Below are 26,951 nucleotides of genomic sequence, written 5' to 3' on the forward strand. Positions count from 1 at the left end.
GGGGCCATGCAATGGGGCAGGGCTGCGCCAATCCCGCCCTGCCCTCCCCTCGAGGGGAGGATTTGGGGATTTGTCCCAGGGGCCACTGAGTCCCACGTCCCCTCTGACGGCCCCTGCCCCTCCCCCAGGTGCTGGGATTCACACACGCCTTGTTCTCTTCCTGCTGGTCCCCTTTTATTTGCAGCCAGATCTGATGGCCCAGAACCCATCTGCATGAGCTCACCTCTTTGGGTTGCTGCTTTCCGGCTTGCTGTTGTGTCAATAGCTGCAGGTGAAGCTGCTCCTGTTGCTTCTTGTAGTATTCCTGCAACTGGGAGGGACGGGAGGAGAGAGGACGGATCAACACCAGCAACACCCGCTTGGCCCTCTGCCCTGCACTGCCAGTCCCGTGCTGCAGCCACGCAGCTCCTGCAGCCACCCAGCACTGAGCACAGCACCACCGGGGCCATCCCATGTGGCATAAAACCTGGGAGCACCTTCTTGAGAGCTCTGCACCCCCACAGCCAAGCAAACCCCTAAGCTCCCATCCCAAGCATGGAGTGCGCACCCAGGAGAGGGCTCCCAACGAGGCGTGAGCGCATCTGTTGATACGAGTAACCCCACGTTCCAGCAGTGGAGAATCTCCCACCCGCCCCACACACCCATGGATGTTGCTGCAGAGCTGGGGGGGTCCCCTGCTGCCCCATGCCCTGCGCAGGCTCTGTGGGCACGGAGGGCACTCCAGCAGGCAGACCCACATCCCATCTACTGAGCCACAGTGAGGGTGATGTCCTGCAGCGCTCAGCCCCACGGCCACCAGCACGGCCCCACAGCACAGCACCCACAGCACAGCACCGCTGATGGGGCCGGAGGCGGCGGGGGGTGAGCAGGGGTGGGCGGCTCTGGCTCAGGAATGCCCCTTCGGATGCCGGGAAGCCTTTATCAGCTCAGGGCTGACAGCGCTGACAGCAGCAACTTTGCTTTTTCTGTCGGCGAACAGGTTTGGAAGGCCTCGGTGTTTACCCGAAAGCCAATCAAAGCCGGGGCTCTGCCGCATGGTCGAGCGCGGCTGCGGGAACATTGGGTCAGGGGTGAGAGGTGTGATGTTTGGTTTTCTTCTGGTGGAGAATGCGAGCTATTCCGGCCTGGGTTGTTTAATTTGCAGTCAAACGTGTTTCTTTATCCGGCTCCAAAGAGGCTGCGGGAGGACCCACCCAGGGTAGTGTTTACCCTTTGTTCTTTCCCTGGGGCCAACCTTGAGCCCTTATCAGCCTGTTTGGAGTAAACAGGTACTGGAGGCAGGAGGAAGGGTGGGGAGGATGCTTGTGGGATCGCTCCTTCCCTCTCTCTGCCAGCGGAGGTGTTTACTGAGCGGCCCCGCTTTCTGCCGCAGTTGGGGTTTGTTTTTTTTCCTCTTCTCCCTCCTCTTCCCTCATTACTCCTTTTACACACAAGGAGCACTTGGGAACACTGCAAGAAGCAGCTCTAGGGCTGGGTGGAACCATGTCGCACCCACCTGGCCCCCAGCCCCACGCCAGTCCCATGCTGGCCCCAGGGCACAGCTCTGTGTGCTCTGCGATGCCTTCTGCACCCGCAGCTCTCCCAGTGCAGGATGTGCTGGGGAGCCCCAGAGAAGGGCAGAGGGAAGATGGGAGCCCCAGGGGGAGCAGCGTTACCTGCTGCAGCATTATTGCCTGCTGCTGCTGCAGGAGGGCCTGGAGCTGGGGCGGGGACAGGATCTGCTGCATCTGCTGTGGTGTGATCATCTGTGGGGACATCATGGCCACGGACACGGGGACCTGCGGAAAGGAGGGACACACATGTCACCACGCTGCTGGTCCCAGCCCTCCCCATATGCTGACAGCCCGCATGCCCCCATCCCAAACCCTCCGCCAACCACCTCCCCTGTGTCCCCTGTTTCCACATCCCATTTGGGGATGCCTTCAGGCACCCGTTCCGGCACGCTGGGATCACCCTGACCCCAGTGTGGGGATGTGATGCGGTGCTGATGGCAGAGAGGTGCCTGCAGGAACGGAGCACTGAGAACCAGCACTGCCCCAACTACAGCCCCTGCTCTCCTATGGGCATGGCTAACACCCCAGAGCAGCACCGGGCACCACTGTGCCCTCCAGGGCTCTTAGAGCATGCAGGAGGAGGATGTCGAGGGAAGATCACTGTTCCCCAGATTTGCAGAGCATAGCATGGAGCAGAGAGTGACGAGGCTCCCCATCAGAGCTCTCCCTCCAGCTGACAGCACTGACCACCATGAACCATGACATGTGCTGGGGGGGGGGGGGCTGTGGGAACTGCTGGTCCACCCACCATGGATACAGGCTGGGACAAAGCAGGGTGCTGGGTCCAAGGCTGCGAGCAGGTCCTGCACGGCACTGCCTTCCCCAGCATATCCCCCGTGATCCCAGCAGCCAGCCCCAGCCCCAGGCTGCAGGATGGTGCCACAGCTCCCCAGAGCTCCCTGGGCGCTTCTTCCTAGGCAAGTAGAAAGCTCCCCACGCAAGCCAAGCGCTTGGGCCCGAAGACCTCCAGAACCAAGAGGCAGATCCACAAGACTGGTGGCTCTGTGGCTGCAGCTCACCCTAAGCCCAGGGAGGAGCCCCAGCACTGCCTCCCCCCGCCGGCACCCGGCCACACTGGAGCGCGCTGACCTTCAAGGGAGATTGCAAAGGCTTATCTGTTTGCTCAGGCACCAGGCTGGAGGGAGGTGTCAGGAGCGCGCCGAGCTCCGTTTGTCACCATGAGCCCCCCCAGGCACCAGCGGGTCAGGGTTAGTTATTAACTGCCACTGGTTCACAGGGGCAGCAGCGGGGGTTTGAGGACATCCCAGCACAGGGATACTGGCCAAGCAGTGAACAGGCTGACACCCCATCCAACAGCAGCACCCCCAGCAACGAGCTGCGCAGGAGGAGCTCAAACCACAACCAAGCCCGCGGTGTCCCCAGCAGTGCTCAGGTGGCAGCGTGCAGCTGTGCACACATCTGGTGAGGAGCGATGCGCGCGGGGTCCGTGCCCGTGTGCCGGGAGCATCCTGCTCATTTCCCTACACCGATTCATCAAGCTGGCAGCATGCTCAGAATGAGAGCCCCTAATTAATTGCTGCACGCATTCCTCCCCCCCCAACCCTGGCTGCCTCCCCACCCCCTCGCTGCGGCCCCTCGTCCGCCGTTGCTGGCATTTTCCAATCGGAGGCATCCTAATTACCAGAGAGTTATAACACCTTCCATTTCTCGCCCAACGGACTGACACCCTGTCAAGAGCAAAGAGAATTGCCAGAGGTTTTGACAACACTAATTGCCCCTATAATCTAAAAACACAAAGGAGAGGCGATTAGTCGAGAGGGCCCCAGCTCTCGATCCGACACGAGGTTTTCACAACGTTACAAGAAAACAAAAGCGACGCTTTTTAGAGTTTGATGGCTGCTAACAAAAGCGGAATTATATTTTCATACAACCTTTGTCTGCATTAAATGCCTTTTTTCTCCCGCGCTCCGACGCGGGGCTGACGTGGGGAGGTGGTGGGGTGAGGTGTGAGCGTCGGCGGAGCGCAGCTCCCTGCCCAGATGTTGCGATGGCTCTGAGCAGGGCAGGAACTTGGAGTCCAATGGGAAATTCCCACTTGCAGCAAACTCCGCTCCCGCTGCGCTCGCTTATCCGGTGTGGGGATGGGGAATGGGACAGCTGCTGCGGCACAGGGACACCGGGGAGGTGCTAACCTGGGGGGGATGTTGGCAACTGGGGGGGGGGGGCAGCCCTTGGGATGCAGCTGCATTGCAGCTGGGGATGGGCAGCGTGGAAGATGGGAGCATTTCAGGCTGCCCAGCACCCAGGCTCGGCCCCAGCTGCGTCCCGCTGTGATGGGCTGGCATCCGCCTTGGGCGCACAGCAGGGCTTGCCTCACCGCTGGCCTCCTGCCACCCCGCAGAACTGCTTACTAACAGCTTTGGCCACCTCACAAAAAGCCCCGACGACGCTGCAGCGCGGATCGGCCAGCGCGATCTCTCAGGGGTGATTTTCCAGGCGCTCAGGATTGTAATCCCTCCGTGCCAGCGATGGGGCGGGGGTGGAAAACAAGACAGGTATGAGAGGGGAGCTCAGCGCCAAAGCCGAGTTGGCCGGGCTGGGGAGCAGTGCTGTTTGCCTTATTCTGGTTTGGTGTTTTTTTTTTTTTTTAAACTTTTTTTTTCTTTTTTATGGCTTGCAGGGAACGCACCGTCCCTGCAGCGGGAGCAGCAGCGGGGCACAGAGCGGGCACCCATCCCAGCTTTGAGTAACCCCTCAGTCAGCATCACACGGAGCCACACGGAGCCACGGTGAAGGAGCATCGCCATTTCCGCAACGACAAAACCCAAATGCAACAGCTACAAACCCAGGGTGTCAGCTCGGAATGGCAGGAGATAGAGCTCCTGCCTTCGTCCCACCTGCGCCCCAACCCCGCTCAGAACGTGGAGACCAATCTGCACCGAGTGCCTCGTTAGCAAGAGGTGCACTAATGCGGTGTAATTGGGCTGCGGCCAGGGGAAAGGGAGCGCAGTGCAGGGGAAGAAGGGCTCAGCACAGGGGCAGGGCCGGGCTGGGGGTTCAGATGGAAACGCAGCGCAGTGCGAGCCGAGCGGGACGGGCTGCTGCCTTCCTTCAGGAGAGGGACTGCAGAAGGACTGGTATTGATCTGTCTTCATTACCCATTTCACTCAAGTTTCAAATCAACAAAATACACTTTTCCGCTCCGCTGCCCTCCCCGCCGCCGCAGACAAAAGAAAAGCAATTTCCCGCAGTTTGCTCTGAACTCCTCTCCCCTTCCCCCGGCGCTCCGTCCCCCCTCCGAGCTGCGCGGCGGCACCGAGGGGCCCCAGAGGCTGATTTCTGGTCACCCCGTGATGCAGCAATGGACGGAGCCTGGCACCAAAATTGCAGCACGTGGGCACTGTGAGCGATGCAGAGCCCTCACTGCAAAATGCCAAAATCACCATCACTGCGAAGAAGCAGAAACGCTTCTCAGGGCGATGGCTTTGGGGCCGCAGCTGCAGCCCAACGTCAGCTGCGTGGCTCCGCGCTCAGCTACACCTCCAGGCATCTGGGGGCACCGAGGGTTCACACTCACGAAACGCACCGCCCGCGATCCCTATCGCACCCAGCAGCGGCTCCCTGTTTGCTTTCAGCAGCACGCCGCCGCCGACTGCCATTAATATTGCCGCTGGCACAGCGCCCCGCCAACATCCCATCCCCAGCAGTGGGGAACCCGCAGCGCTTCGGGCTCGGGTGCTCAGCGCTGGCACGCAGCCTTCCTCCTCCTCCTCCTCTTCCTCCTCGCCCTGCAGCCTCCTGGCCAGTCTCACCCACACCACCGCCGTCAGATAAACTTCCTTTCAAAGCAGCCCGCTTAATCCCCATCTCCCCCCGCGCAGATCCCGCTCCAGCTGCCGGGCAGGGGAGGAAGAGGCCGGGCTGCTGAGTTATGAGCTATTTCTGACTCACGTCTACAACTTTCACAAGTTCTTTTGCAACACAAAGGGAGGAGGGCGGCAGATGCAGTTAACCCTGCTGCAGCCGGACAGACGGACAGCGGCGCGCAGCGCTTACCGGAACGTGACTTCACTCTTACTGCCTTTGTCCCGCGCGGGATTTTCCATGCGGTGACTGCATTTCCTTCCTGCAAACACCGCTGGAAAAAGGCCGCCTGCCTGCAGCTCATGTTGACTCACTGCTGCTCGGCCCCATGGAGGTTGGGGGTGTGGGTCCCCTCTGGCCCCACAGGGACGTGATTCCAGCAGCACTGCATGCACGTTGGAATTTAGCCGTGCCCTGGCCATACAACCTCCAAAGGACAGAGCAAGGCGAGGCCGGGAGCAGGGGTGCATGGGGCAGCCCAAACGTAAAGCCTCACCAAGGGGATGGCAGCTGCTTGCAACCAAAATGCAATTCGGCAGCATGAGCAAAAGCAAAGGAGAAGGGCACAGGGAATGGTGTCATCCCGGTGCTCTGCTCCTGTGCTGGGTGGAGAGGAGCCCACCGGAGCCCATTCCGCAGCCCCCACCCCACCGCCTGGCACAGGCAGGACCTCTAGCTTGGGGAGCACGCGTGCTAATTACTTTCCTTTGTTAATTAAGCCCACGTGGCTCTAATAAGGTAACCTGCTGTTCTCCGATAAATTTAATTAGCCTAAAGGGAGAGCCCCTCCACACAGCTATTTAAATTGTCACTTCCCATTCACTTGGGTTTTGCTTCTTTTTACCTCCCCCACTCTCTGGGCTCACTTCTCCCCCCCCACCGTTTTTCCCTGTCCCTTTTCTCCCTTCTCTCTGCCTCTTCCTTTGGCCGAGGCACAGAGGCAGAAGACCCCCCTTCTCTGATGGCACTGTGTGCATTGGAAGCGCATTTCTCAGTGCCACCAACACCCACCCCATGGGTCCCCTGCACAAGGACCCACTGGCTCTGGCCCCAGGGACTGCCCCTAACCCAGCGCCCACCTGTGGGCATGAATTCTCCCCTGTAATCAGGGAGCTCTAGACTTCCTATCCAAATGCTGCCCCGAGGTGAGGTGGCACCCAGTGCCCTTCTCTCCATGCCACCATCCCTCCACATCTCCCCGGGGGACCTTCCTCCCAAACACAACCTCGACCCCAAGCAACCCTTTCCTTCCCATCCTGCTGTTACAGAGGCAGCCAAAGGAATGGGATGCACAAGCAGCCAGGGGCTGACGCATCAAACCTCAACACCTTTCTTGAGCTCTGCAGGGCATCTGTCTCTCTCTGGGCTCCTGCTGTGTTGCAGCCATCCCACAGACGGCACTGCCCTGCCCCTGCGCATCAGTGCCGCTTTGCAGCCGAGCCCTTCCCAAAAAGCTCCGGAGAGGGGGAGGTCCTGGGGCTCACCTGCACCGCCGGCTGCTTGCCCTCATTGCTGCTGGGGGAGCTCAGCCCCGCGGCCTGCTGCAGCAGGAACTGGCGTGCCACCTGGAGAGCCTGCAAAAGAGACACAGGGGGTGGGCGGCGGGAAGGGGCCCTCTGCCTTCGCCCCTCTTCCTCCTCCTCCTCCTCCCTCTGGGCTCGCTCGCCCTCCAGCTGTGGGTCCTCCCACTGTGGTTCCCTGTGGTTAGGGAGGCACAAAGGAGGGCAGCACAAGATGCTCTCCTGCACCAACAGCGCATCCCGGCGCAAAGCACTGGCTCTGCTCTGCCAGACTCCTCCGCAGCACCCGGCACCTTCCCATGGCTACGTGCATCCAGCATCACTGCACCCCGCACACAGTCAGCGCCTGCCATGCCACGTGCCCAAAGACACCGGGTGCCATCTCACAGCGTGCCCCACAGCTTCCCATTGCTGCCCAGGTTGGGGCTGTGGGAAGTGCAGGAGGACACCAGCATTAGCGGCATCGCGCCAAGAAGTCGCACGGCAGCAGAAGGAGCAGGCTCTAAGGATTCATACTACATACTGGGCTACAGCTTGATACATCCTCACTAGATAAAGAAGAGGGGAGAAACTCATCACTTCACCCAAACACTGCGGAAATAAACAGAATCTCAGCTCCTGTGGCCTGCAGAGCTGGTGCAGGGCATGCTCCTCCCCGGGCTCCGATGCTTCCCTGCTATTAGCAGCGATGGATGCGCATCGGTAATGCGCACACAAAGCCATGTGACAGTTATGACAGCTCGAGGTCTGATGTTTTAATTACTTTTCAAAATGAAAACAGTAATTCCAGTTAAAAGCCAAAGAGTGGAGGGAGCTGATGCAAAGCTGCATCGCATTGCAGGGCTTCAGGAGCTGGGCAGGTCGGGGACGGGAGTGGGACTGCAGCCTTGTGCACAGAGCTGCCCCATAGATCTGCTCGATGTATGATCTGCCCTAGGCACAGAGCTGCCCTGTGCAGAGCAGCCCCAAGCACATCTGTGCCCCTGTGCAGCTTTTCAGAGCTCTCCACGTGTCCATTTGCCAGAGCTGTGCAGGGCTTCGCTTCCTCCATCCGCACCGCATGGAATCCCTCTGTAGCTTTGGAGGCTGCCTGGAGCTGCTGCCCAATGCCCCCCAGGAAACCCCACAGCACAGCCCTCCCTGCACCCCCCCATGCCCTGTTTTCAATTTGTGCACCAATGGGAGTGAGGAGCTGCAGGCCTCCAGGAGGACCTGGGATCACTGCAAGCTCTGCGCTGAGCATCACCAATGACAGCGAGCGGCAGCGCTGGGCAGGCAGGGCACTGGGGGGCACAGTGCCACGGGTGTCCCATGGCAGCAGTGGGGCCGCAGGGGGCCGAGCCACCACCTCTCAGGGGGGAATTTAATTCACTCCCTGCTGGCTGCCTCACTTTGTTGTGCTCTCAAGCACGAAATTACAAGATTTACAGGAAAAAAATGGCATGGCCTCAGGACCGCACACAGGGCACCACTCCTCCCCCCCATTGCCCCACATTGCTGCTTCAGTTCAGGTCAGCCATGGGATGGGGCAGATGTGCACGGAGCCCCAAAAATGCTGTATGGGATCAAAGGGAAATGGTGCTCAGGAGCTGACAGGTGGGAGGGGAATGGTGAAACTTCCTGGGCAAAGACATTGTGGCATCTGCTTATAGGGCACTGTGGTCACAGGGACTCTCACTATAGGGCACCCTGGTTATGGGGCATCTTTGGCCATTAGGTATCCTGGTTATGGGAACCCTCATCTTAGGGACAGTCATTATTGGACATTCTGGTTATAGGACACTTTTGCTATAGAGCACCCTGGTTATAGGGCATGGCGGTTATAGGGATCCTTGCATTAGGGCATCCTCTCTATAGGGCATTTTTGTTATAGGGCAGCTTAATTGTAGGGCACCCTTGTTTATAGGGCACCCTGGTTATAGGGACCCTTGTCATAGGTCACCAGGGCACCCTGGTTATAGGGACCCTTGTCATAGGTCACCATGGTTATAGGGCACCCTGGTTATAGGGATCCTTGTCATAGGTCACCATGGTTATAGGGCACCCTGGTTATAGGGCACCTATCTTTGCTATAGGGCACCCTCACCACAGAGCACCACGGTTATGGGGCACCCTGCTTATACAGGAATCCTCACTATAGGTTACACAGACCCTCGCCATGGATCACCACGGTTATGGGGCACCCTGCTTACAGAGCACCCTGGCTGTATGCAACCCTCCAGCACAGGGGTATGCAGGGGTGCAGCCCCCACCCTGTGCTGGGGTCGGGGAGGCAGAGGGGTGGAGATCTCCCCCAGCACAGATGTGTGCTCACCTCCCGGCTCCATCGAGTGCAGAAAAAGATGATTTTTTTTCTTCTTCTTCTTAAATCGCAGCCGGCTGCACGGTGTTATTCAAGAGTCATTAGCATGTTACCCGTAATTAGGAACGAATGGGTTGTGTCAAATTCATCATGCTCCTGGATGGCTCCCTTTGATCAGCAAATTACCCCATAAAAAAAGTTTGCAGCGTCTCAGACACTGCGAGCTGGGAGCTGATGCTGCGGGGCTGCAGTGCAGAGCCGGGAGGTGCAGGCAGACCCAGCGCACAGCTGTGAGCCCCAGCACTGGAACCTGGCTGGATTCTGCCCATCTAACGCTTGAGCTTCTTTCTTTCCTTTCGTAAGCACTGCAAAGAAGTGAAGGAAGGACCTGAGCAGGGCCTGGACACCACGTGCAGGTGCCCCCCCTAAAAAGCCCAGCGCTCCCATCCCCATAGAGCTGTGTGCACAACCACAGCCCCGTCCGCACGCTGAGCACCACGAGATGCTGAAAGAATGGGGGAAAATTGCACAGAGTCTTGGGTTGACTGCCCTAAAAACGCTATCGCCCCCCTGAATTTTGGCTGTGAGTGCACAGACAGCGCATCTATCAGTGGGCTGTGTCCCCTGCTGTCCCTCTGTGCTCTTGGAGGATCAAAGGAGGTTGGGATGGGATGAAAAGTTGTTGTTTTTTTTCTTTTTTAAATAAGGAAAAAATAAAAGAAGGGAAAAAATTTAAGAAGATGAAAAAGAACAAAAAGGAATAAAGAAAAAAAAGAGGGATGAACAAAAAAAGGAAAAAGAAAAAAGAAAAAAAGAGAAAAAAGAAAAAGAAAGAAAAAAGAAAAAGAAAGAAAAAAGAAAAAAGGAAGGGGAAAAAGAAAAAAAGGAAAAAGGAAAAAAAAAGAAAAAAGGGAAAAAGGAAAAAATAAAAGGCAAAATGAAAAGAAAAAAAAAGAAAAAAGGAAAAAAAAGGAGAAAAAAGTAAAAAAAAAAAGTAAAAAGAAAAAAGAAGGAAAAAAGGAAAAAAGAAAAAAAGGAAAGAAAGGTAAAAAGGAAGAAAAATGGAAAGAGGAAAAATGGAAAAAGGAAAAAAGAAAAAAAAGAAAAACGGAGAGTTTTTACACTAAGCTCATAAAAATGACATCGTCACATTCCAGAATTAGAGCCATTAAGCGAGGCGCAGATATTTTTAGATGGATATTAACGGTAAATGATGCCATATTGAAAAGCACTTCCACCCAGCCCAGCCCCGGCCGAGCTTAACCAGAACCAAATGGCTCAAAAAAGAGCAGAATGAACAGAATGACACAGAGGGGGGGAAAGGAAAAAGCGCGCCGGGCCGCCCTTTGCCGCGCCGCCGGATCCCACCGCTCCCCTGCGAGGACCGGGGTCAGAGCCGCGAACGGAGCCGGCGGGGCGTCCGCCCTCCATCCACCCCGTGAGGAAGGAGAAACCGAATCTCCGCTGCGTTTGTGCTCAGCACTGTCAGCACCAGCCCTGGGGCCGCCGGGCAGAGGGATGAGTTTCCTTCTCTCTGTTGTGCAGCGAGTGGGAGATGGGATCTGTGCTATCGCGGAGCGCTGCCCCCCGCCCCCCTTCCTCCAACTTCTCCAAGTTGCTGCTTTCCTTTGCAAGCCTTATTTCCCCTAATAACTCGCCCTTCATGTTGCACGCGTCTGCAATGAGCTGTAAATATCTCTCTATTTTTGTGTAATAAAATAAAACCCTGACTGACGCGGGAGAAGCAGAGCTCTCCAGACGCTCCTTTTCCATAGGACCGCACAGCGGGGAGGTGGAATTTAGGGTGGAATTTCAATTACCAAAAAAAAAAACCAAAAAAAAAAAGAACAAAAAACCCCAAACATCCCCAAATTCAGGGGAGACCTGAGGCAAACACGGCGCTCCGCTGCCCCGTGGCATCAGCAGGTGCTGTGCAGCCCAGTGCCACCTGAGGTGCCCTCAGTTTGTGCAGCCTCTGCGGTGCGCAGGGGACACAGAGGGGCTCCGGCTGCCCCCATTCAATCGGGGGTTCGGGCAGAGGATGCAGGCACAGCATTTGGAAAGGTTGGGGTGCAACAAACTCACGAGAGGACATTCCTGGAGCAACGTGGGAAACCCTGTGAGCCCCAAACCAACCCCAGCACTTGGGGCCCTGCTCTGCACAATCCCCCTAGCCCCCCCAGTGATGGGGCGCACCTGAATACCCCAAAGCCCCAGTGCTGCCCTGTCCCACACCCCAGCACCGGGCAGTGCCCCCCACCCCATGCCCCGTTTCCCCCATTTGGATGGGGTCAGGTCCAACCCCTGGTTAACCCCCCCTCCTTAATGGCCCCGGGTGGGCGCTTTGGGGCGCGGATCCGGCGCGCTGGAGGTCTGTCAGCGTTCCCACAGCAACGGCGGGGGGAGACGCTGGGGGCCGGGCAGCCCTCCCATGCCCCCGGCCGACCTCTCCCCTCCGCCAGCCCCGGCACAAAGCGGCATGCGCTATTCAGGCTCCGCAGCCGGGGCCCCTCCATTGAAAGCTGAGGATTTCGGGGCAATGCTGGGCAGGGGGAGAGGGAGGGGAGGCTCCAGAGCCTGGGAGGTGCTCCCGATGGGAAGGATGGATGGCACAGAGATGGGCTGGGACGGACGGGTGCATGAGCCAGGAGGGCACAGAGCAGCCCCAGAGGGTGCTGACCACCCCGCGATGCGCAGACCTCCCTCAGGGGTACAGGAGGGATCCCCAGCACCACCAAACCAAACTCTGAGCCCTGCCCAGCAGCCCTGGTGCAAACCCACAGAGGGAATCTGGATTCCGGCTCCATCGGACGCAGCAGAGCCCAAAGATGCAGCTCACAGCTCCAAAACCAGCCTGAAAAATGAGGGCAGACAACGAGACCTTGTTGGGAAATGTCCCATAAGTGCAAGCCCAAGTTCAAAGCCACTGGTGGCTCTACAAGTTCAGGTGGGGGCACCAAGTGCTGGCTTCTTCATGCCCCCCACCTCCCACTGCTTTGCACAGCTGAGAGAAGGGTGATTTCAGCACGGAGGAACTGTCAGACAGCAGCAGCCAACAACAGGGGCTGGACTCAAAGCCCTCATAGAGCACCTAATGGTGCACAGCTTCCTGCCCGGGGACATCGTTCCTGACCCTGCGGGTGCTCAGGAAGACGGATGGCTGTGGGGACATCACCCCCCTCCCCAGGTGCGGCACTGCAGACGGCGTTTGGTTTTGGTTGTACCCAACCGCCCGCCTTCAGAACTCCGCACACAGAGACACTGGGAGCCCTAAAGGAAGAGAAGCAGAAGGGTGACACTCGGGGACGAGGTGAGATTTGGGCAAAGAAGTGAGATGCAGCCCAGGCCATGCACTGAGCAGGCATCAGGCAGCGTGCACCTGTACGGGTGCAGCCAAGAGCACGGCGCCGTGCAGACCCCCGTCTCCCCATCCCCGCAGAGCGCAGCCCGGCCTGCAGCTCACAGCACTTTGCTGCATGTCCCCAATCCATCCACCGCAACTCGGGGCCGGGGAGGGGAGCGAGGCGCTGGCAGGGTGACTCGCGGGAGCATTACACGCATGATTACCCTTCAGAGCAGGGGAACGGGGGCTTAACTGCATGCGAAACGGCTGTTATTCAGGTAATGGATTTACAGCACTCACTACTAAAGTATCAGACACAGCAATTTTTTACAGCTTTCACGCTGGAATTTATGGCTCAGGGAGGCGATCTCCATACGAGGCAGGGATCATTGCCTTATTTAGTATCCAAGGAGGAAAATTTATGTTTTCTCCAAAGTTTGTTTGGAAAGGTAACCTGCAGGCACACGGGGATGCCGGGTGCCACCTCCAAGGTGCACACGTGTGTGCCAGGACGGAGTGCACACACAGCTCCATGCGTGTCTGCCGTGCACGTGAGCTTAATTCATCTCAATGCACTCTGAGCTGCCAGCACTCACCCAGCTGGATGGGCTGAAGCAGAGCAAACCTGCTCCTCCTTTACTGTCTGTGGCCTTCATTTTATTCCTAAAGCCTTTCTCCTCCTCCTCGCGCACTGAGCCCAAGGGGTCCGAGTGTGCAAACTCACCCCAGCACAGGCAACTCTTCCCTGCAGAGCACAGCCAGGCTGCTGCCAGGGCTCCGTCCCTGTAAGGATGGGTGCAAGAACCAGGCTTGGTGCGACCCACCTCCTGGAGCAGCTCTGGGGATGAGAGGTGGGTGCACACAAATGCTGCCCCAAACCCAATATTTGGAGAACCTCATGACAGAGCACGCAGAGAGGTTGTGGAGTCACCACGTGTGGGGATATCCAGAAGGCAGCTGGCTGCAGAGCTGGGTGCCAGCTCTGGGCGTCCCTGTTACAGCACGACGCCAGTTCTGGGTGTCCCTATTAGAGCAGGACTTGGGACGGCCAAACCCAGAGGTCCCTCCCCACGACCCCGCGCCCAACACTGGGTTCCCCCACGCGGATCCTTCCTACCTGCTGCTGCTGGAAGTGCAGGAGCTCCACTGGGCTCAGCTCCCCGTTGCTGTCCCCGCTGGCAGCCCCTTCCCGGCCCCCGCCGCCGCCGCCGCCCCCGTCGGGCTGGTTGCTGAGGCTGCTGACCCCGTTCTGGCCGGACGGAGCGGAGCGGATCGTCTCCGAGGCGGATTCCACCATCATGACGTGCTAGAGGGACCTGAGGGCAGAGGAGAGAGAGGAGGGTGAGAAGACAGCGTGACCCCCCACCACCAGCACCCCCACCTCCAGCACCAGGATGTGAGAGTTTATCGCAGGTTCAGAAATGACAAAATATTTCATTTTGAGGAGAGGGAGACGGCGATGTTGCAAACCTTCAGAATGGCTGGAGGAGCCCACACTACGTGATTCCCCCTAAAGATCCCAGCAGTGCTGGCACCTTTCCACAGGGCATCACAGCACTTTCCTGCAGGGCACACAGCCTGGAAGTTTGCTGCTGGTGTGAGCAAGCGGAGCTGGGCACAAAGCAGAAGATGCAGCAGCAGTAGGCAGAACAACCTTCTTAAAGATCACAGAACCATGGGATGGTTGGGTTGGAAGGGGCTCCAAAGCCCCTCCTGCCATGGGCTGGTTGCCCACCACCAGTGCTCAGAGCTGAGGAGGAAATAAAGCACGAGGGACGGGGACAAGAAATACCATTTTTCCCTTTTTCTTCTCTTTTTTCCCCCTTCTTCCCCCAACCCCGCCCCAAAAGACAGCAAGACAAACCGCGAACAACATAATTGCTGAAATGTGGCGTGTAATAATAGCTATTCAGGAGCTGATCATTCATATTAAACAGGGTGAAGCAAGCTTCTCATTTGCATGTTTGAGATGATATGCGTTTCAGAAGTCATTTCCGCAGGGTATATGACTGACATTAATTCCCATGTGGGGCTGCCGGCTCTCCTGCACCATGAGCACAGGGACGGTGCATGGGGAGAAGAGCATGGGGGCACTGCATGGGGACACTGCAGGGCAAGGGGATGTCACTGGGGGGATGCTGCAGCTGCTGCAAGGAGGTGTGCGTGGAGGACACTGCATGGGGTGTGCATGGAGGACATTGCATGGGGTGTGCATGGAGGACACTGCAAGGGGTGTGCATGGAGGACATTGCATGGGGTGTGCATGGAGGACACTGCAAGGGGTGTGCATGGAGGACACTGCATGGGGTGTGCATGGAGGACACTGCATGGGGTGTGCATGGAGGACACAGCAGCAGCCCTGGGACAGCTCAAGCTGAGCAACTTCCAGGGATGCTGCCTGCATCCTAGGATGCAGGAGGAAGCAGCCAGGAAAGCTGGAGCTCCATTCCCTCCTGCTTTGCCCCAGAAGCAAAGAGTCTTTAGAAAAATTCAATTCTTTGGTTGCTTTTCTCACTTTCCTACAAAAAACTCTGCAGTGTTGGACACGTGCAGCCCCGCAAGGAACCCGCAGGTCCCGCAGTCACACGGCCTCACCACAGCCAACCCCTCAGCAGGATTCAAAAAGAGAGATCTGACTTTTATATGGAGAACAGCAACATCCAGAGCTACGACAGGAAGCATTAAAGAAAGGCCAAAAAAAGAAAAAGTAAAAAAAAAAAAAAAAACAACCAACAACCCCCCAAAAAAAAAGAGTTTTGGAAAGGATATCAACTTTCCTGGCCACGGGGATGAGTTGATGGAGAGAGCTGCTGGGAAATGGGAGGAAATCTCTGTGCAGTGAGGAGCAGCAGGGATGGGATGGAGTGGGATGGAGTGGGATGGAGTGGGATGGAGTGGGATGGGGTGGGATGGGTTGGGGTGGATTGGGATGGGATGGAGTGGGATGAGATGGGATGGGATGGAGTGGGATGGGGTGGGATGGGGTGGGGGATGGCCCCGTCCCCGCACTGCAGAGAGCTTGCAGCCCGGATGGGACGGAGCAGCACTGTGCAGGAAGTCATAAAAGCAAGCGCTCGTCGTAATGAAAATATTTCCATTCATATAAAAGTTTCACAAAACCCGATAGAAAAAAAAAAAAGACAATAATAAAAACGATGACGGCGAGGTCTGCGCCTTTCTTTCCCCTTTTTCTGCAGCACCTTCCGCAAGAAACGCCTCCCCCGGCCTTCAGCAGCGCCATATGGTAACCAGAGCATATTAATTACCGTCGCTTTTTAATTAACAATTGCTTAATCTGAGCAGCAACATCTCCCTGACATCCCGACTTGCCGCTCACCCGCCATGCGCCATTCCTTCCCACCGACACCCCAACACACACCGCAGCCGTGGGACCGGGCTTTTCCAATTAACACCTCTGAGCTCTGTAATTAACGCAATTAACAGCCTGACGGACACTCAGAGCGTGGAGGGGATGGAGCCGTGGGCGCTGCAGGAGGGATGTGGCATCTATGGGGTGGCCGCCCCCAGCCCCACGCACAGCAGTGGGAACGCTCCGTGGCCGCCCCAAATCCGAGGCAGCCGGGATTGCTTGGAGAATGGCTTTTTACCCTTTAATTAACACATAAACACATGGAAATGTGGAAAGGGGATTAAAAATAAAAGTCCGGGGGAGCTAAAATGAATCTAAAGCATTACTGGAAATTAGAAGAGATTTAAAGGACCGAGGATTGGCTCAGCCCGGGCACCGCTTTAATGGGATCACACCTCCAGGCACTTTCATCTCCCACTTTCATCTCACTCCCAGCGACTCCTCCGGGCAGCACTGAGCACTGCATCACCCCAGGATCAGGGCACGGGGTGACGGGGCAGCCTCCCCATCCCCAGGGACCGAGGGGGAACATCCCCACAGGGTCGCCCAACTGCCAGCTCGACCTGGACCAGGAGCACCTGGAGACACGAGGATGCTGCAGTTGCAGCCAGTGATGCTCCAACTGCACCCAGTGGTGCTCAAACTGCACCCAGTGATGCTCCAACTGCACCCAACGATGCTCTGACTCCATAGGGGGGTTCTGCCCCACTTTTTTGGACCACCCAAGCCCCCCAGCAGGGTCAGGGCTGGGCACGTGGCTCCATTCCATGTTTCCCTCCGTTGTGCTCTTGAAAAGATTAAAAAAAAAAGAGAGAGAGAGAGAGCCCCACTCCATCTCATTAAGAAAGTAAACACAAGAGCCGTCTAAGTGTCTAATTAAGCTTCTAATTAGTCCCTGCTTGTTACTAATGCAAATTAGATTACGCCGCTTAACTACAGCATGTCCACAACACCCTTGTTAATTGCGGCCTTTTGAAATTAAATTACTCCCTAATTAGCATATCAAAGCCATTGATTCGGAGCCAGGAAAGACGAGGGCAGGAGGAAGCCGAACACCAAGTTTTGTTAATCAGGGACCTCTAATTAAATAGTGACTCGGTGCCTGGGCCTCAGTCAACCACTCAGGGGAACCCCAGTGCCACCCATGGGCGCCCACCATGGAGCAGGGGTGGGAGCACCCCACACTGGGTACCCACTGATGCTCGTTGATGAGTGTGGGGTAACCTACAGGTGCTCATGGTTGGGCTTAGGATCCCCTACAGGATGGGTTTGGGGCACCCCACAGGCGTTCATGGACAGGTTTGGGGTCCCTACAGGTGATCGTGGATGGGTCTGGGGTGCCCCATCAGTGCTCATGGAGGGAATTCAGGGTCCTCCACAAATGCTCACAGAAGGATTTGGGATCTCCCACAGGTGCTCATGGGTGGGTTTGGGATCCCCCATAGGTACCCATGGATGGGTTTGGTATACTCCACAAGTAATCAGGGATGGGTTTGGGATCCCCCACAAGTACTCATGGATGGGTTTGGGATCTCCTAAATGTACTCATGGAAGGACTTGGAGCCCCCTGCAAATGTGCACGGAAAGATTTAGGATGGTCCACAGGTGCTTAAGGATGGGTTTAGGGTCCCACACAGGTGTGCATGGAGGAACTTGGCGTCCCCAGCAAATGCTCATGGAGGGATTTGGGATCCCCTACAGGCAGTCATGGGTGGGTTTGAGGCCCCCTGCAGATGCTCATGGATGAGTCTGGGGTGCCCTCTGAGTACTCATGGAGGAAACGTGGGATCCCCCGCAGGTGATCATGGATGAGTTTAGGGTTCCCTACAGATGCTCACAGACAGAGAGAAGGTCTGAGGTCCAGAGTGAAGGTTTCAAGCCCGGAGTGACAGAGGGGCCCAAAAACAGCAGTGCTGGGACGCAGCAGAACCAACACTGATGTTGGGTGCAGAACAGGGCTGGAGGGGAGCAGAACTGCAGCACAACCACCTGCAGCCCCTCTGCTCCTGCAGCAAAGGGAACCACACCACACAGCACCCCAAAGGCAGACAGCAGGGCCAACTGTGGGACCCCAACCCCAAACCCACCGCCTTTGCTGTGAGGAGACTTCAAACGGAGCCGGCGCCGCCGCTTGCCTGGCTCAGTTATTTAAATACAGAACCGGGGCACTCGGGAAGTTACATTTTATAACTTTTTTTTTTTTTTTTTGCTTAAAAAGGTGGGAAGGTAAAAAAAATAAAATAAAATAAAGGGACGAAGATTGGAAAAGTTTAATAGAGGGAGAAAAAGTCTATTAAAAAAAAAAAGACGCGGGCAGATCCGTCCCCGGGGACAGAGCTGAAATATTAAAGAAAGGAAAATCACCGCCGAGACAGAGGAGGAGAATGGAGCGGGGCGAGGGGAAGGAGCTTTTAATTGAAAAGAGGGAGATTCAAGTGAAATATCCAATATCCAGCAAAGAAAAGGAAGAAAGACGGACCAAGGCTGCGCCGCGACGCCGGGAGATTGCTAAAGCACCAAGTTTCTTTTCTCTCCCACTGTAAGTTATAGGAAAGGGAGAACGAAAAAAGGGTATTTTGTACTGGAGGAACTGCAGAGAACGGGGGAGGAGGGGTGGGGGGAGGGGGGGGAGCAAGTTTTATTCATTGATTTTATGAGATGGGTGAAAATAAGGAGGAGAAGGGCCGAGTTTTTATAATGTCACAGCGCTCGGAAGCGGCGGCAGAAGGGGAAGAGAGGGGGAAAGCAACGGGGAAGGGAAGGGCCGGCACAGCGCCCGCCGCACCAGGCTCTCTCCCAACGAGATTCAATTAATTGATAACAAGAGGCATCAAATTAATTTCTCAAGGATGTTAGATTTTGATGAAGGCAAAAAAAAAAAAGAAAAAAAAAAAAAGAAAAAACCTCTCTGATTTTAATCGGGGCGGCGTTTAAAAGGCATAAATGAATATCCCTTTCTAATCACCCGAGGAAGCACCGAGCGGCGAACGGGGAAATTCAAATCGCTTAATTAGGGGGGGCTTCGCCTTTAAGGAGCTTTATGAAGAAATTATTTGTGAAATGGTTTCTTTCAAGGCCCCACAACCCCCCAGCACCGCAACACGCGCACTTGTGAGCGCGCATCCCCGAGGTTCTCCGTTTGAATAGAGACCATCCCCGTCACAATCTAATTAACAAAAACCATAACGAAGCGGGTGGGGGGAAAAAAAAGAAACAAAACACAACCGCAGGGAACAACAACAAAAAAAACCCCACTCCAAACTCCTGAGGGGGGGAAAAGGAATTAAAGAAAAGCAACGGGAGGAAAAGGCGCGTGTGCCACACGGGATGGGGGCCGCGCAGAGCTCAGCAGCGGGGCACCTCTGCTGCAAAACCCCATCGAAATAATTAACGGCGCTGCTCCCCAACGGGACCCTGCTGTGTGCAGCTGTGCACGGACACAGGGCAGCACACATCTGTGCTCACACGCGTGGGGAAAGGACTTCTGCTCAAGTGCACGGGCGCAGCACTGCACGCGCACCTGTGCTCACGTGTGCACATCAACGCTTCCCCTCACACGCACAGGTGCACACAGCCCTGCTCATGTGCACGGCACTGCGGCCCCAGCTGTGTCCCCACGCTGTCAGGACGCATTGCTGTGACACCAGCATCTTGCTCAGCGTTGCCCTGCAAATGCAGCCTGGGGCGTAAGCGCCTTCCTTCACGCACCACACAGGTGCCTCTTTGCTCCCCATCACCAACACACGTGTGTAGCTGGGACACGCAGCACCACCTGCACGCAGCACGCCGTGCACGCACACAACGTGCAAATCCCTGCCCTCCCTCTGCACCTGAGAGGGTAAATGCCCACGGGTGCCCCAGCGCAGTGCCCAGCTGCAGTGAGGGAGAGGAGAGAAGCAGGGAGGTGTCCCAGGTGAGACCCAGGAGAAACACAGCACAGCAGTCCTGGAGCTGCAAAGACTACATGGTGATTATTTCTGTGGTGGGAAGAACGTGGATGCTGCAATCTTTGTCCCAGACTTGGTGATGGTTGTGCAAAAATTCACCCGGGGAGCGCTCTCCCCAGCACAGCGCCTGCTGCACGCCGATGCTTTCCACTTCAAGTCCCATCTCCGTGTGGTTCCCATCCAGAAATTCTGCTGCTCACGAGGAGAGAGAAGGAAAAAGGCAGCGGTGGGGCACAACTTTCCCTGGGCGCCTCCTGCTCTGCAGCACAGCTCTGGTGCCCCAGTCATGGCAGCACAGCGGGTCGGGCAGAGCACAGGAAGCTGTGCTGAGGGACTGCACTGCCTGAGTGCTGCACAGTGCAGGCAGTGCTCCTGACAACGGGGAGAACCCCAAAATGCTCGGTGTTGGGGTGCACAGGCACAGAGCTCCGCACAGTGCCACCATGCACTGCCATGGGGCATCAGGGTGCACCAGGGTGAGGGGGTGCAGTGGGATCACTGCACGTGGGACCCCACTGCCCACCCTGGAGTGAGTGAGAGCGGGCGGCCGCAGTGCAGTGCTGTGGCATCACCGCCAGCACTGCAGAGATGGGGCAGGTCTGCAGCCCCCACCTGCTCCAAAGCTGCATCCATCCCTGGAGTCCCTGAAGCATGGGCAGGGTGAAAGACAGCCCCCCTTAGAAATGGTTTCCCCTCTGAAGCTACTCGTGTGTGCCAGGCACTGAGCTGCACTGCTGGGACGTGCAGGGGAGCAGCAGGGCACGGCACATCCCCCTTCCTCAGGGCAAGTCCCAGCAAAGGGACACTGCACAAAGCAGGGATGACCCCCCCTGGTGATCCCCGTGCCCCAAGCCCTGCTGGGCACCTGCTTACCCTAACCCTGCTTTGAAGCCACTTGCTTCAATGCCCTTGCATCACGGCGAGAATAGGGCTGTGCTCCATGCCACCTGCAGGGCCCACACACTGTTTGATCCCACAGCCTCAAGCCTGACCCAGATTTAGGCCACAGCTCTCCCTGCCATCAGAGCTGCTTGTGCGGGCTGCAGCCTGCCAGCATCAAGGGGAAAGCTTCAAGGGATTCACAAAGAGATCCTAAAAGCAGAATGCGCCACGTTAAGTATCAATAAAATCTGCTGAAAAGGCGAAGTGCCAACATCCTGAATGGAGCAACCTTTGGGGAGGATCCAGAGACCCCGAGCTCCCCACCCCAGGGCAGCAGAGCCAAGCTGCGACCCGGCGCACGGAGCAGAGCGCTGCAGCACCCAACCCCAGCAGCACCAAAGCGCCAACCTCCGCCTGCAGACACGGCGACAGGGGAACGCGTGCGGCTGCGGGAGGGAAGCGTGGCCCCAAATCCCAGTGTGGGACCGCCCAGGCACACCTCACCCCGTGCGGGGGGGTCGGGGCTCCTTCCCCATTTCTCTTCCCCTTCGCAGTTCTGATGGGCACGGCGGCTCCGTGTGATGCGTCCCCGCTGGCCCAGCACGCGGCCCCGAGGCAGGACGAGGTGTGCTGTCAGCTCCCCGCTGTCCATTTTCCCCCTTTTTCCCTGGTTCCCACCTCACCCCTGCAGCCCAGCCCTGCTTCTGCTGCAGCCCCCGTGCGCACATCTCCCAGCGTGGTGTTCGTAAGCGCTGTGGCTTCATCCCCACCCAAACCCATCTCAGCAGAAGTGGTTTTTGCAGCTGTGCCCTGAACAGCACATTTTCAAAATCCACGTTTCCTGCCGCAGGAGCTAAAGGACTTTGCCCCCCACGCGCTTCATTTTCTCCCCCTGTCCCATCCCCAGGAAGGTGAACATCACCGCGCTCATCTCCCACCTCAGAGCCGCGCGCTGCTGCGGGGAGCTGCCATCCCAGCATCGGGCACACACAGGATGGGACGCGGGGCCGCAGGCGGGGCTGTTCCCAGGGCAGAGATGGAGGAGATGCCTCAGGCAGAACGCACACTGCCACAGGTTGGGGTTTGCTTGGGCACCGCTGCCCTGCTCCGCTTCCACGTCAGATGGCACTCTGTGCCGCTGCAGCCCCGAAGCCAGCACAGCCCCTGCACAGGGCGAGGCTGCAGGGCTCCACCAAGACAACGACACGAGGCCTCTGTGCCAACCTCAGGTTTTGGGGCAGCCAACCTCTCCTGATGTGCAACACACACTGCTCTGCTGCTGCCTATGCACAGAGGCTCCCAAGAACAGCCTGAAGCCCCAAAGCCCTCTGCTTGCGTACGGCGGGGCTGGGGATGCATCTCCATCCTTGTTCTACCACTGGGGCTGACAGCAGCTCCAGGACTACCAGGCTGAGTGGAGTCACCGTGCTGGCACCATCCCAGGGCACCCAACGTGTCTCCAAACCATCACCACACACCTCAAGGAGCCACAGACCCACTGCTGGGGGGGAACCAGAGTGAACCCCAGCATCAGCCCTGCTGCTCTTCCCTACACGACCCACTTGCCCACCCAGCCCGGCGGCTGCGTCCCTGAAACTGAGCACACTGAGACATGGAACATGACAGCTCCTCAGAGGAGGTCCCTATGCCGAACACACGGACAGAGGGCAGAGCCCCTCACAAACTGACAGGAAAGAAGCAATAAGAGTTACTCACCGAACCCTATGGTGTGCAGGATCGATTCCGTGCTCATACACAATGAGGGGCAGGCAGGACAGAGCTGGGCTGCGGTGCTGGGCAATGTGTGGCTGTTCTGCATCCTATGAGCCCCCCAGCACAGCCAAACCATCCCGCCCCAATAAACGCAGCTGTGCAAGGAGCTGGGCAAAGTGCACGGCAATGCGCTGCTTCACTGCCTGCTGCCCCAAGCTGCTCAGCCCCCAGCACAGCCCCACGGCCCAGCAGAACCGGTGGAAGGGAGAAAGGGGGGGGTTCCCTGTGCCACCTCTCAGCACAGTCACGTGCAGAAGCTTTGCCAATGAGGCAGAATAAACAGCTTTCAGATCGCCTCCAAAGCGGGGCCCCCGGTGGGGTTTTCTTCCCCCCACCCCTCCTGTACGTTAAAAAAGATTTTTATTCCTGGTGCCTGTTTTCACAGCTGCCTGCGTACCTGAAAGGAATCTTCTGCCCCTCCTCAAAAACAAAACAAAAATAAAAAGAAGTTTTATTACTGCACCTTCCACACTTCTGATAAACGCATGCAGGCAGAGGAGCCGCAAGAAACCCCTTCTGCTTCCCAGCCATGCTCTGCTCTGCTCAGAAATAAAATACATAAAGCAAACAAACAAAATCCAGAACCACCACACCAACCCCACCACACCACCGCCCCGAGGTGCTTCTGTGTCCGAGCTTCTGGTGCTGCTGGACCCGATTCCTGCAGCACAGGAGGAGCTCTGCTGGAGCACGAAGCGCAGCGCTGCTCCCTGCCAACGCGGGGACGGGGAGCGCCGGGCTGAGCTGACGGCTCCAAGCACGCGGCCAACAGCAGCTTTTATTTTATTGCATTTCACTTTTTATCCTTCTTTTCTTTTTTTTTTTTTTTTTTTTTAATAGAAGAAATGGGACTGAGCCAAGCCGTGCCCAGCAACGCTGCCGGCACTGTAACTCGGCACAGCCCTGCACGGACATCCCGGGCCCAGCTCACAGCTCCCGAGCACAGCGCACAGCAGCAGCATCTCCTCTCGGCCCAACTCCCCCCCGACCTCCTCGCTCCCAAACGCGTTTCCCCGCAGCGCTCCGATCCCCGGCAGCGCTCCCTGCAACCCGCGGGCTTTACATCGGAGCAGAACTTTGCAAAGCGATTCCAGTCCGGAGCAGCATCGCAGCGAGCGGCGCGGCCCCGCACAGCGTCCGCAGGACCCGGCCGCTCGCTCCCATCGCCGGGCTGCTCGGCGGGTCCCAGCCCGGGCGCGTTCCGGCTCCGCTCCCCCCATCGCTCCGTCCCCAGCTCACGGCTCAGCCGCAGGAGATGGAAATCAAAGCGGACAGCGCAGCGCGGCGCAGGAGATTGCCGGCGCTCACTGCTAGTGGGGCTGGGGGCACTGCTGGACCCCCTCCCCAACCTGCAGCCATAGCGCTCCAGGCTCCAACGGAGCCCGGCAAAGGGAAAACATCCCGCAGCGAGAGGAGCCCTTCCGAGCCCCCGGCACCGACCGCCACAGCCGCGTGCTACTTTTAAACACGGCTGTATAGAAGTCACGGATGGGGAGGGAGGACAGAAAAGCGGTGGGGGTCTCAGTGCGACACCACCCTTTCCCAGGTGAGAAGGGGGAGGGGGGGCAGGTAGGGAAGGAGGGAAGGCCACGACCCCAAAGTGCACCTTTATGCCTCCTTGCATCTTCCCTCAGTGAAGGCACAGCCCCAACGCTCCCCTTCCCCACACACAGCGCTGCCAGGACCTTGCTGCTGGGGGGCACCCCCTGAGGCCGGGATGGGGGGGATTTCCCCTATTCCTCCTCTGCCCCAAATCCAAATCCAGGCTCCATGCAGCAGCTCAACAGAATTCACTGCGCCCAGCAATGCACGGGCTGACAAAACACGGAGCCAGGGGGCCCCAACAGCAACCCCCCCCAATAATTAATACAAGCCCATACATAAACAGATCAGCCCCCGAACCCGGCCCCACTCACAGCCCCACACCACACACAGAATTTCACCCCACGGCCTTTTCCCGTTGTTCATCTAGATTGAAACGAGGAAAGAATATAATAAAAAGAAAAGAAGAAAAGAAGGCGGGGGAAAGGAACACGAGAAATGTTACAAACCCGCTTATTTCTCCATCCATCCATCCACCCCCGGGGGCTTGTTGGGTTTTAGACTTGAAGGAAAGGTGGGAATTCATAAAAAGAAAGAAAGAAAGAAACTCAGAGTCCGGTTTTGCAGGAGCTCCAGAGCTCTGTTTGTTGGGAATTGAGGGGGGGAGCATCACACAGACCCCAGTGAGTCCCACTGCACCGCACTGATTTTCCATCACACGGCGGAGATTTTTAACACAGAGAAAGAAATACATAAAAGAATGATAATAATAATTAAAAAAAAAAAAAAAAGTAAATCTTACTTCTGATTCGGCCAAGCTTTTAATACAGAAACTAAGAACTAATTATTATTATTTTTTTTTTATTGCTTTACAACGCGACTGGTGGCTCCAGGAAGAACGGGAGAGGATTCCTTCAGGGCTGTGCAAAGCAGAGCGGAGCCCCAGCGCAACTTTACCCCCCCAGCACAGCACGGAGCGTTCTGATTTACCCGAATTAAAAGCGCACGGCGACGGAGAGGGAGAGAGGGAGGGAGAAGGGGAGACAGCACCGCGCTTTGGGTTCGGTCGGTGGGTTTTTAAGAAAAGGAAAAAAAAAAAAAAAAAAAAAAAGATTTTGAGCTGGAAAATGAAAAGCCGACCGCGCTCCACTTGTTCTCTCCCGGCGCTGCTCCGGAGCGCTCCGCCGACGCGGCACTGAGCGGCCGTCCCCAAATCGCAGCCGTGTGACACCGGCGGGGAAGGACCGAACCCCCCCCCCCCCCCATCCCACCCCAAACCCCGCCGGGATCCTTCGGGCGGGGCCGTCCCACCGCGGGGGCGATGCGCTGTTACCCCCCCGGCCCCATTCCCTCCCTGCAGCCCCTTCGGCGCACCGCCCCGACGAACAAAGGCACCGAACCCCGAAAGCCGCCGCACCGCCCCCCCCCCCCAACCCCCGCCGGCCCCAACCCGCGGGGCTCTCCCACAGCCTCTCGCAATTTAATTATTATGATGTTTAATTATTTTTTCCACCTCTCCTCCCCTCACCTCGGAGCGGTCCGACGGCCGCGGGTCGGGCCCGGAGGTGCGGTACAAAAAGTTGGGGCCGCTCCGCTCGGAGTTCTCGCTCCCGAACGAGGGAACGGCTGCGGGATGCGGAGGGGAGGCGTAGGGGGGAGGGAGGGAAAACGGTGGGAGAGGACAGGGGAGAAATGAATAATAATAATAAAATGATAGTAATTAAAAAAAGAAATAGCCCTCAAAGCGGCCGGCGTGAAAACTGCGGCGAGCAACGGAACGAAGGGGGAAAAGGCGAAGTCCCAACAAAGGAGCGCGGCGCGGAGCGGTGGGGGCTGCGGAGCGGATCGGGCCGAAGGGGAGGGAGGGGGTTGGAGGGGAGATGGGGTCAGCTCGGAGCCCCACTCCCAAACCCCACTCCCGCTTCTTCTGTTGCCGGCGGGGAAACGCCTCGGTGGACGGGGGGGGGGGGGGGGAGGGGGGCGGGAGAAGCCCCCGGCACCCGCACACCCGAACTCCCCCCCACACACACCGAGCGGAGCCCCCCGAGCCGCCCCAATCCGCCCCGCACTCACCGACCCCGCTCTCTCCGCCTTTGTCCGAGCGCCGCACAAACTTCCGAGCGGCGCGGAGTGGGGCGGGGGGGGGGGGGGGGGGGGGAACGAGGGGGGGCCGCGCCCGCAGAGTTCCGGGGCCACGGACCCCCCGAGCCCCACACCTGCCGGCCGCGATGGGGCGGGGGGTCCCGCGTCGCCCCCTCGCTCCGCTCTCACCCACCTGAGCGCGCCGAGCGCGGGCCCGCGGCGGGCATGCGGCCGCACCGCCTCCTCCTTTTCCTCCTCTCCTCCTCTTCCTCCCCACCGAAAAAACTTCGACGGGGCGGCCGCGCCGGGGCTGCTGACGGCTTTAGGAGCGGAGCGCCATGGCGGCCCGAGCGGCACCGGCACCGCCGCCGCCCCTGGAGCCCCGCGGCGGCTGCTGGGCTGGGCTGGGCTGGGCGGCGCCGCGCCGGGGCCGTGCGGAGCGCGGGCAGCCCGGGGCCGGGCCGGGGCCGTTCGCTCCGCGCTCAGCTCCGGGGCTCCGCTCGGCGCGGCGGCGGTGGCGGCGGCGGCGCGGGCGCGGCGGCGCGGGGCGGGCGCCGGCCGCCCTACCATAGTTCCTCTAAAGCAGGTGCAGCCGCTTTCCCCGCCCGCCCCCCCCACCCCCCGAGGAAGACGAGGGAGGGAGGGAGGAAGGGGGGCGAGCGAGCGCCCGCCCGCCGCTTTGTGTGGGGGAAGCGCCGTCCCCACTCGTGTGCGCCCGCGTTTCCCGGTCGCGGTGCCGCCCCCCACCTCCCCCTTTTTTGTTAATTAGTGCCCGCGTTAATTGGTTGCCGCCGCGTTTGGTCTCCCGGTGG

The 26,951-nt window shown here is 58.0% G+C and overlaps 1 protein-coding gene across 5 annotated transcripts in view; it reads right to left on the minus strand.

Moving 5' to 3' along the window:
- The window catches only part of FOXP4 (forkhead box P4), a 41,597-nt gene extending 15,090 nt beyond the window's left edge, over positions 1 to 26,507 (minus strand). For 2 of the 5 annotated variants that reach the window (XM_052698375.1, XM_052698374.1), the window contains exons 1-5: positions 26,333 to 26,504; positions 13,661 to 13,859; positions 6,863 to 6,952; positions 1,656 to 1,778; positions 224 to 310 (exon numbers count right to left, since the gene is read on the minus strand). In XM_052698375.1, coding sequence (XP_052554335.1) covers positions 224 to 310; positions 1,656 to 1,778; positions 6,863 to 6,952; positions 13,661 to 13,843 — 483 coding nt within the window. In that variant the 5' untranslated portion in view covers positions 13,844 to 13,859; positions 26,333 to 26,504. Of the gene's footprint in view, positions 1 to 223; positions 311 to 1,655; positions 1,779 to 6,862; positions 6,953 to 13,660; positions 13,860 to 26,332 lie in introns of all 5 variants that reach the window. The other 3 variants (XM_052698377.1, XM_052698376.1, XM_052698373.1) reach the window with 2 other exon arrangements.
- Between the last annotated feature and the right edge of the window lie 444 nt (positions 26,508 to 26,951).

This window comes from Tympanuchus pallidicinctus, unplaced genomic scaffold (assembly GCF_026119805.1).
Source record: "Tympanuchus pallidicinctus isolate F22 unplaced genomic scaffold, pur_lepc_1.0 scaffold32, whole genome shotgun sequence".
NCBI lineage: Eukaryota > Metazoa > Chordata > Aves > Galliformes > Phasianidae > Tympanuchus > Tympanuchus pallidicinctus.